General features: G+C 41.8%; 1 protein-coding gene across 1 annotated transcript in view; it reads left to right on the top strand.

The window, feature by feature from the left end:
* LOC133536195 (threonine--tRNA ligase 1, cytoplasmic-like) overlaps nt 1–7,557 on the top strand; it is a 30,428-nt gene extending 22,871 nt beyond the window's left edge. The window contains exons 12-20 of the mRNA XM_061876529.1: nt 363–529; nt 592–754; nt 1,693–1,830; nt 1,988–2,065; nt 2,141–2,241; nt 3,437–3,541; nt 3,624–3,696; nt 3,771–3,885; nt 7,205–7,557. Coding sequence (XP_061732513.1) covers nt 363–529; nt 592–754; nt 1,693–1,830; nt 1,988–2,065; nt 2,141–2,241; nt 3,437–3,541; nt 3,624–3,696; nt 3,771–3,885; nt 7,205–7,353 — 1,089 coding nt within the window. The 3' untranslated portion in view covers nt 7,354–7,557. The remainder of the gene's footprint in view (nt 1–362; nt 530–591; nt 755–1,692; nt 1,831–1,987; nt 2,066–2,140; nt 2,242–3,436; nt 3,542–3,623; nt 3,697–3,770; nt 3,886–7,204) is intronic.
* Nucleotides 7,558–10,916: the final 3,359 nt, after the last annotated feature.

Raw genomic sequence — 10,916 nt, forward strand, 5'->3', positions numbered from 1 at the left:
ATTCAACTGGTGGCCCACAAGTTTAGGTAAAAAAAAAAAAACTTGAGAGACTTCCATATATTTGCAACAGATTCTCAACACTAGACTGCTGTCATTGAGATGATATTTGACTTGCTTTTTTGCTGAAAGTCTTTAGAAACATCAGAGCGCTCCTATAACTCTGGTAGAAAAAATAGACCAAAATCGAATGTCTTCTGTAGAGGACGCTAATTCTCTGGAGTATACAAAACAAGACTAATAGTGAAGAGAGAATTCTGTCCCCCGGGTCTTATTGTCTGTAAATGTGGCCCCTCTAGGTCAAAATTCATAATGGTGGACACTTACTGTGCCACTGGTACTGAAAACTGAGTGTTTGGTTCTAGGGCGAGTACTGGAGAAGAGGCTTCCAGGAAGTGGCCTCCCCCAACATTTACAACAGCAAACTATGGGAGACGTCTGGCCACTGGCAGCACTACAGTGAAAACATGTTCTCTTTTCCCGTGGAAGAGGACACCTTTGCGCTCAAACCCATGAACTGCCCTGGCCACTGGTGAGCTGGACAACAAACAGCCCGTGTCGAGCAATCTTTTGAATTCCGTTCTTCTGTTGCAGTTTGATGTTCGGGCACAGGCCTCGCTCCTGGAGGGAACTCCCTGTCAGGTTTGCTGATTTCGGGGTCCTCCACCGCAACGAGCTGTCTGGTACACTTACCGGGCTGACCAGAGTGCGACGTTTCCAGCAGGATGACGCCCACATTTTCTGCACCATGGATCAGGTAACAAAAAGTTCTATTTTGGTTTCATCTGACCACATGACATTCTCCCAATCCTCTGCTGTATCATCCATGTATCCATTTTGGTATAAACTCAACTCGTCGTGTTTGGAGGAAGAAAAATACTGAGTTGCATCCCAAGAACACCATACCTACTGTGAAGCATGGGGGTGGAAACATCATGCTTTGGGGCTGTTTTTCTGCTAAGGGGACAGGACGATTGATCCGTGTTAAGGAAAGAATAAATGGGGCCATGTATCGTGAGATTTTGAGCCAAAACCTCCTTCCGTCAGTGAGAGCTTTGAATGGTTGACCAAATACTTATTTTCCACCATAATTTAAAAATAAATTATGTAAAATTCCTACAATGTGAATTCCTGGATTTTTTTTCCCATTCTGTCTCTCACAATTGAAGTGTACCTATGATAAATGATAAATGGGTTGTACTTGTATAGCGCTTTTCTACCTTCAAGGTACTCAAAGCGCTTTGACATTACTTCCACATTTACCCATTCACACACACATTCACACACTGATGGAGGGAGCTGCCATGCAAGGCGCCAACCAGCACACATCAGGAGCAAGGGTGAAGTGTCTTGCTCAGGACACAACGGACGTGACGAGGTTGGTACTAGGTGGGAATTGAACCAGGGACGCTCGGGTTGCGCACGGCCACTCTCCCCACTGCGCCACGCCGTCCCTAATGATGAAAATTACAGACCTCTGTCATCATTTTAAGTGGGAGAACTTGCACAATCGGTGGCTGACTAAATACTTTTTTGCCCCACTGTATAAAATTTTGTTTGCGGGTTTTGGGGACGCCCTTTTTGTTTGTTGTTAGACAGCAGCATATCATGCTCTCTATTGACTAATACCACATACTGTATGCAAAAGATGGTAAATGCCATCATCGATTAATGCTTTTGACGTTTCTCTGTCAGATCGAGTCCGAGATGAAGGGCTGCCTGGACTTCCTGCGCTGTGTCTACGATGTGTTCGGCTTCTCCTTCCAGCTTCATCTCTCCACTCGTCCAGAGAAGTACCTCGGTGACATCGCTGTGTGGAACCAGGCTGAGAAGGTATCTAATAAGGCCAAAGCCAAGAACAGAGTACATTTTCAGTGTGATATCTTTTAATGAGAGAGTCGCTATTTAAGTCATCTAATGATGATTACTGCTTCCCATTGAGATCCCCTTTGATGCTTTTTAATTTGTAACTCTGACTCATCCTCGTTAGCAACTGGAAAACAGCCTCAATGAGTTTGGGGAGCCTTGGAAGCTCAACCCAGGAGACGGAGCTTTCTATGGTCCCAAGGTCGGTGCCTTATGAACATATTTCGCTGTCTCTCCAGAACGTACACCAACGTTATAGAGATATGTGCTGTTATAGATTGACATTAAGATCAAAGACGCCATTGGACGTTACCACCAGTGTGCAACCATTCAACTGGACTTCCAGCTTCCCATCCGTTTCGATCTGACCTTTGTGGGGTGAGTCGCTTTGTCGAAGCTTACACGCTTTGCACACGCTTTGGTTTGGTACACTAAGGCAGTGTTTCTCAAATGGGGGTACTTGAAGGTATGCCAAGGGGTACGTGAGATTTTTTAAAAATATTGTAAAAATAGTAAAAATTCAAAAATCCTTTATAAATACATTTATTCAATAATACTTCAACAAAACATGAAGGGAAGTTCATAAACTGTGAAAAGAAATACAACAATGCATTATTCAGTGTTGACAGCTAGATTTTTTGTGGACCTGTTCCATAAATATTGATGTCAAATATTGATGTTAAATGTTTCTTTTTTTGTGAAGAAATGTTTATAATAAAGTTCATGAATCCAGATGGATCTCTATTACAATCCCCAAAGAGGGCATTTTAAGTTGATGATTACTTCTATGTGTAGAAATCTTCATTTATAATTGAATCACTTGTTTATTTTTCAACAACTTTTTAGTTATTTTTATATCCATCCATCCATCCATTTTCTACCGCTTATTCCCTTTCGGGGTTGCGGGGGGCGCTGGCGCCTATATATCTTTTTTTCCAAATAGTTCAAGAAAGACCACTACAAATGAGCAATATGTTGCACTGTTATACAATTTAATAAATCAGAAACTGATGACATAGTGCTGTATTTTACTTCTTTATCTCTTTTTTTTTTTTAACCAAAAATGATTTGCTCTGATTAGGGGGTACTTGAATTAAAAAAAAATGTTCTCAGAGGGTAAATCACTGAAAAAAGGTTGAGAACCACTGCACTAAGGATCATCATTTTGGAGATGCTTTTCAGTACTGACTAACTGACTGAAAAAATAATAATACGACCCCTTTTTTGACTTTGTCACCAACTCTATGAGCGACCTGCTGACTGAAAGACTGGTTTACTGGTCAACTCAGTGAAGGACTTGCAATTAATCATTGATTGACTCCTAGTTGCCGACTCGGTGAAAGGCTATTGATTAGCGATACCCACATCAACAAAAAAGAGAAGATGTTTAAAGTTAAAGTACCACTGATAGTAACGCAAACATTAGGTGTGGTGAAATTTCCCCCTGCATTTGACTTATCCCCTTGTTCCACTCCCTGGGAGGTGAGGGGAGCAGTGAGCAGCAGCGGTGGCCACGCTCGGGTACAGTCATAAAACGACTTTTAATATTGCTTTTTGTTGTGATTTGTTACAGGAAGGACGGTGACGACCGTTCTCGCCCGGTCATCATCCATCGTGCTATTTTGGGCTCGGTGGAGAGGATGATCGCCATCTTGACTGAGAACTACGCAGGAAAATGGTGAGTTGTCTCCTAAGCTAACTGTAAGAAAATGTATTGGACAAGATTATCGAAGACTTTTGCTTATCCGTCTCTTCGCCAGGCCTCTGTGGCTCTCTCCACGCCAGGTGATGGTTGTGCCCGTCAACCCCTCCTGTGAGGACTATGCCAAAAATGTGAGTTACACTTGAAGGAACAGTAGTATTTATGATGTAGCCCAAAACAAACTGACACATACTCATCCATTTAGGTTTGTAAGCAGTTCACAGACTCCGGTCTGATGGCCGACGTTGACCTGGACTCTGGATGCCTTTTAAATAAGAAAATCCGCAACGCTCAGCTGGCCCAATACAACTTCATTCTAGGTATTGATATACTTTTATTAGTAGGGTATCTTTGTATGTAGTATGAACCCAAGAATATAGAAACACCACACCTAATTATCCATTTAGGTAAATGATTAGTAGTTACCACTGGGTGGCCATTATTATATTTACGATGTGATCTGATACAAGCAGCAGAAGTCTTTACCCCACACACTACAGCAGACATGGTACAGTGGAACCTCGATTTGCAAACCTACCGTATTTTTCGGATTATAAGTCGCTCCGGAGTATAAGTCGCACTTGCCGAAAATGCATAATAAAGAAGGAAAAAAACATATATAAGTCGCACTGGTGTATAAGTAGCATTTTTTGGCGAAATGTATTTGATAAAACCCAACACCAAGAATAGACATTTGAAAAGCAATTTAAAATAAATAAAGAATAGTGAACAACAGGCTGAATAAGTGTAGGTTATATGACGCATAAATAACCAACTGAGAAGGTGCCTGGTATGTTAACATAACATATTATGGTAAGAGTCATTCAAATAACTATAACATATAGAACATGCTATAGTTTACCAAACAATCTGTCACTCCTAATTGCTAAATCCGATGAAATCTTGTCTCTTACGTGAATGAACTAAAAAAATCTTATTTGATATTTTACGGTAATGTGTTAATAATTTCACACATAAGTCGCTCCTGAGTATAACTCGCATCCCTGCCCAAACTATGAAAAAAAACTGTGACTTATAGTCCGAAAAATATGGTAATTGGTTCTTAAATAGGTTTGTATAGTGAATCAAACTTCTTCATAAGAAACAATATTAAAATTGAATAACTGGTTCCTGCCTTGACAAAAGTCCATATTTTAGTGAAGGTGATTACACTTTAAACACAATAAAAAAGTGCTATACAGTACTTTATATTATACAAACAGGACAAGCTTAATGTTCTCTTTATTAACAAGCCAAAACAAGCTGAACAAGCCAAAAGAACCTGAACAAGGCACTGCTCTGCCAACACACACACACACACACACAAAGAAGTCATTTTGAATAAATGAATGAATGAATGAATGATCTTTATCTTTTGGTGCCCTCACAAACAATCCGAAATCACAAAAATCCTTAACTTTAACAACTTGCTTTCTCCAATAATAAACATTTAAAAAAAAAAAAGTTAAATCCACAATAATAACATCGGCAGAGGAACTGAAGAGAAAGGATTGAACTTTCACGGTATCATGTTGGGCCCACTTGACATCTATTGCTGTCGGTCCCCTAGGGGGAGGGGTTCCCACATATGCGGTCCTCTCCAAGGTTTTTCATAGTCATCATTGTCACCGACGTCCCACTGGGCTGAGTTTTCCTTGCCCTTATGTGGGCCTACCGAGGATGTCGTTGTGGTTTGTATTGTGGTTTGTGCAGCCCTTTGAGATACTAGTGATTTAGGGCTATATAAATAAACATTGATTGATTGATTGATTGATAAACTGAGGGACAGTATAAGGGGTTTGGAGGGGGCATGTGTGTGCCTTGAAAGTTGAGTGGCAAAGTCTTTTCCTCCGCTGTGAAATATGTCTTCTCTGGCATTTTTTTCCCCCAAAATCCGGTCTCATCACATCTAAAACTTGCTGTAGTACAAAGCCTGCTTAGGCAATTATTCCATTTTTGTGAGCGCCATTAATGTACTCTTCGTAAATACTTTTTTGTTAAACTCCACGGCTATTCCATTCTTATTTCCACGCTGGTCTGTTTCATTTTTGGGACTTAAATTGAGTTAGCAAAATGGACAAAACTTGTCAAAAGGTGAAAAAACACACTGTAACGGACTTCCTGCCGTCCTCGTGTGGGTTGCGGGGACACCTGACACAGGACGCATCATAGCAGCATTGATTTATTGTTTCAACATTTCTGTTGTCACTTGGGCCTTTTGTCGAGTCACTTTTCAGTGCGCTTCTTTGGCTTGTCTGCTGCCGCTGCACGCCTTTCGGCGTCCGGGGCTTGCGTCCGCTGCGGGGGTGCGTCATCGCTCTAGTGGTTTGGTTCGTCGTGCTTCTGGTCTGCTGGCCGATGTTTCTTCCTCCGTGCTGCTTCCCTGGTCGCTCCTCCCTCGCCCTTTTTATATTCTGCCAGCAGATAGACAGATCGTGAGCCGGTGTGTCGTATACGCACCTGCATTAGATTGCCGCTGCAGCGTCGCTCCTCGTGCATCACACCTCCTCTTGCCGCCGCATGCCCCGCCTCCCAGCCTCCAGGTGGGCCCGCGCTGCTGCTTTCTGCCCGTTGTCGGCCCGTCGGCGGTGTTTCTCCACATACCTCCCCCATCAGTTCGAGGCCGGGTTCCAGTCCGGCCGAGCGTGCTCCCCCCCGTTTCCTTACTGGAGCGGGAAAAAAATTGCTGTGGCCCTCTGACTTCTTTGCATTTCTTTTCTTTGTCTTTTGCGAGTCTTTCCTTGTCCTCCTCTTTCTTTTCTTGCATTTCTCCAAGAATGTCTTGAGCTTTTCTCCACTCTTCTTCATTCTCAATTACCTTCTCTTCTTTTCCATCTTCATCCTTTTCCAGCAATTCTTCAATTATTTCTTGAGTTACTTCTCGTTCAAGTTTTTCTTTGTCTTCTTCCTTTTCTTGTTCCTCTTCATCACTTTCCAGCAATTCTTCAATTATTTGTTCTATTTCAATTTCTTGAGTTACTTCTTCTCGTTTAAGTTTTTCTTTGTCTTTGTCCTCGTCTTCCTTTTCTTGCATTTCTACAATAACTTTTTCCTCAATTCCTTGAGGTACCTCGACTTTGTCTTCCTCTTCAATTTCTCCTTCATCTTCATTGTCTTCCTCCGTGCTGCTTCTTTGGTCGCTCCCCCCTCGCCCTTTTTATATTCTGCCAGCAGATAGACAGATCGTGAGCCGGTGTGTCGTATACGCACCTGCATTAGATTGCCGCTGCAGCGTCGCTCCGCGTGCATCACGCCTCCTCTTGCCGCCGCATGCCCCGCCTCCCAGCCTCCAGGTGGGCCCGCGCTGCTGCTTTCTGCCCGTTGTCGGCCCGTCGGCGGTGTTTCTCCACACACACACACGCTAAAGCACTATGCCCTGCTTTTTTTTCTTGCAGGCGTAACACAATGAATGAAGTGTTCGTTGAGCACATTGGGTTCGATGTAAAAGTTCGTAAATCGAAAAGTTTGCAAATAGAGGGCTTTGTAAATCAAGGTTCCACAGTCTCTGTGAAGCTGAAATATAAGAAGGGGTATAAAGACTAACGTTAATTGGTGGAACGTTTGTTACATCATTTATGTTCCTCACAGTCACTGTTGTGCATTTTGGTGTGAGCCGTTTGTTTTGTCCCGCCTCGGCAGTGGTTGGCGAGAAGGAAAAGGCGACCGGCACTGTCAACGTACGTACGAGAGACAACAAAGTGCACGGGGAACGCTCATTAGCAGAGGCGCTGGCCCGCCTGAGCCTCTTCAAGAATGCCCGTTGTCGAAACGCAGAGGAGGAGTTCTGAACAACGATCGAAGACTCACATAAAAGTTGTTACGTGGAAAGTAGACAAGAAAGAGGACATCTACTGGGCTTAAAGGCTGTGTGCCACTTTATTATGAAACACTTTTTGTATGTGGGCCACTGTGACGGAATGTGTGTATTATGAAGGCTGAACACATAATCAATGTGCCTCTTCTTTGAGCAAAAAATAAATGCTGAAATACAATGTGGGTTTTTTTGTACAAATATTGATGGATTTTATATATACAAGAAATACTGTAAATGCATTGATGGGCTCACTGTGTAACCAGATAAGGTTACCACAAATAAGCCACTTTTACGATCAATACAGTATATCTTTTCGACACCACTGAAAACTACAAGCAGGATAATACATCCATCCATTTTCTTGGGGCAAGAGGCAGATAATACATGTTATTAAAATAGTCCATCCATCCATTTTCTACCATTTTCTGTCTTGGGGGGCGCTGGAGGCTATCTTAGCTACAATCGGGCAGAAGGCGGGATACACCCTGGAAAAGTCGCCATCTTATTGCAGAGCCAACACAAATAGACAACATTCACACTCACATTCACACACTAGGGCCAATTTAGTGTTGCCAATCAACCTATCCCCAGGTGCATGAATTGATTAACGTGGACCCCGACTTAAACAAGTTGAAAAACTTATTGGGGTGTTACCATTTAGTGGTCAATTGTACGGAATATGTACTGTACTGTGCAATCTACTAATAATAGTATCAATCAATCAATCAGGTGGGAGGAAGCCCACGCATTCACGGGGAGAACATGCAAACTCCACACAGAAAGATCCCAAGCCCGGGATTAAATTCAGGACTACTTAGGACTTTTGTATTATGAGGCAGACGCACTAACCCCTGTCCCACCGTGCTGCCCTATTAATATAGTGACAGTATACATTCCAAATGCTGTCAAGACAATTATTGACTGATTTTATGACTTATTACTGACCGAGATGTAAAGTATAAAATCTCTTACATATTTTATAACAACAATAATTAACTTTGATACGAATATTGTGGCCGTATAAATACAAAAAAGATAATATTTTTGTGAAAAACAGTGTTTTTGTTGCATCAGATCTCTCTCTTTTTTTTTTTTTTACCAATATGACACCGCTATATTGGCTCTGTGCTTGAGTTGTTGTCATGTGATTTTGGTTCGGGCCTCTTTAGGACTTCCCAACAAAAGGTGGCACTTTCGTGACTTTCGGATGTGCCTGTGGGGCTCCTTTTGGCCTTGTTTGTACCAGAGACCACCTGCTGGCTTTCTGCCACACCGAAGTCTGTGTAGCGATTCCATGCAGAGGAAGAGACGGAGCTGTCGCAATAGAAATGTTTTGTATCTTTGTAGATGATTAAAAAAAAAAAATGAACCACATGATGTTAGTGCACCAGTCGAGGAAAATTAGCAAACTACATAACATCCTGTAATTTGATTTTGATATTTTTTTTATCTTGATAGATTGAAAATTAACACCAGTGAGTTGACCGATGAACGTTATCATAATTTATTCAGAAAGTATAAACAACGACAAATAAAGATAAAATACGGTCCGTGTACCTTCTGTTCATTCCACTGCCAATTCTTGAATGCAAATCAAAAAACAAAACTTGGTCCATTTTTTCTATTTTAATTTCTGAAACAAAAGTTGGACAACTGTTTAATGACAATTTTTCAAAACGACAACAGGACTCCAGCTGAACAAAGATGTTACCGTTGTGCTAAAAACGTGCTAACGCAAAGTAAATGCCGAAATACGGCTTCCGGGTTCAATTTGTGATCACACAGATATAACCACACATTTTTGCATTTTGGATGAACATATGTTCGATGTGAGATGGCGACTTGTCCAGGGTGTACACTGCCTTCCGCCCGATTGTAGCTGAGATAGGCACCAGCGCCCCCTGCAACCCTAAAGGGAATAAGCGGTAGAAAATGGATGGATGGATGGATATATTCGATGTTTGTGTCGATCTGGAAAAATAAAAATCCATAAAAGGAAAACAGTGACATGAATTACATTTATATAGCACTTTTCTCTAGTGTCTCAAAGCTCTTTACATAGTGAAACCCAATATCTGAGTTACATTTAAACCAGTGTGGGTGGCACTCGGAGCAGGTGGGTAAAGTGTCTTTCCCAAGGACACAACGGCAGTGAAAAGGAAGGCATAAGCGGGGATCGAACCTGGAACTCTCAAGTTGCTGACCCGGCCACTCCACCAACCGAGCTATACCGCCCCAAAACAGCACAAAATCCAATTTTATGCTAATCTTTGAATTAAAGTCAACCCTTTTTATTTTGTTTTCAAATCAGCCTTACATAGTCCATCCATCCATTTTCTACCGCTTGTCCCTTTTAGAGTCGCGGGGGGTCGCTGGAGCCTTTCTCAGCTGCATTCGGGCGGAAGGCGAGGTACACCCTGGAAAAGTCGCCACCTCATCGCAGGGCTGCCTTACATACTAAAAATCGGAAAACAGCCCTAAGTGTGACGATTGCTGGGCATGGTGAAGTGGGTGCGTTCTTTCAAGATGCAGTTCGGGCTCGAAAACAGCATAAAGGTAAGAAAATCTAGATTTATTAAAACTTGAACAGACTAGGAAAAAGGAATACTTGCACTACGTAGAAAAGCCCCCCAAAAAAACTGAACTAGCATAGGAGCTAGAAGAAAACATAAACATAGCTTGGGAGCTAGCAAAATGCAAAAACAGGTTTACCAGAAACATGATCAGCGTCGTCACTTGTTACGGGTAACAAAAGCTAAGATGCGAGAACGAGTCACTGAAAGGGCAGGCTTAAATAACGATGGTAATCAACAAGCAGGTCAGAGTCCGGAAACAAGGAGCAGGTGAAACAAATAAGCAACCATGGTGCCAAAAAAAACAAGGAAGTGCACAAACCAACACAAAACTCCACTAACATATGATCCGGGTAGCGGATCATGACACTAACTTTGTTTTTGGATTTACGTTTTAGAATTGGAAATAGAATCAACAAGAGGTATACAAACCGAATAATAATAACCACAACATGTAAGTGTAAAAAAAAACGAAAAAACCCCCAGCAACACTCTCATTTGGTACATGAATTGATTAACAAGTTGAAAATTTATTCGGGTGTTACCATTTAGTGGTCAATTGAACGGAATATGTACTGTACTGTGCAATCTACTAATAAGAGTTTTAATCAATCAGTCAAACTTTTTCATAATGTGCTTGTTCTATTTTTAAACAAAGAAAAACCATCTGAAGTTGTCTTTATTGTTGAGTTATCGTGCTGGGATTTTACCAGTCCGGCCCAATTGGGAGTAGATTTTTCGGGTGTTACCATTTAAAGGCCTACTGAAACCCACTACTACCGACCACGCAGTCTGATAGTTTATATATCAATGATGAAATATTAACATTGCAACACATGCCAATATGGCCGGTTTAGTTTACTAAATTGCAATTTTAAATTTCGCGCGGAAGTATCATATTAAAACGTTGCGGTATGATGACGCGTGCAAGTGACGTCACGCATTGTAGAGGACATTTTGGTCC

Source organism: Nerophis ophidion, linkage group LG02 (assembly GCF_033978795.1).
Source record: "Nerophis ophidion isolate RoL-2023_Sa linkage group LG02, RoL_Noph_v1.0, whole genome shotgun sequence".
Lineage (NCBI taxonomy): Eukaryota > Metazoa > Chordata > Actinopteri > Syngnathiformes > Syngnathidae > Nerophis > Nerophis ophidion.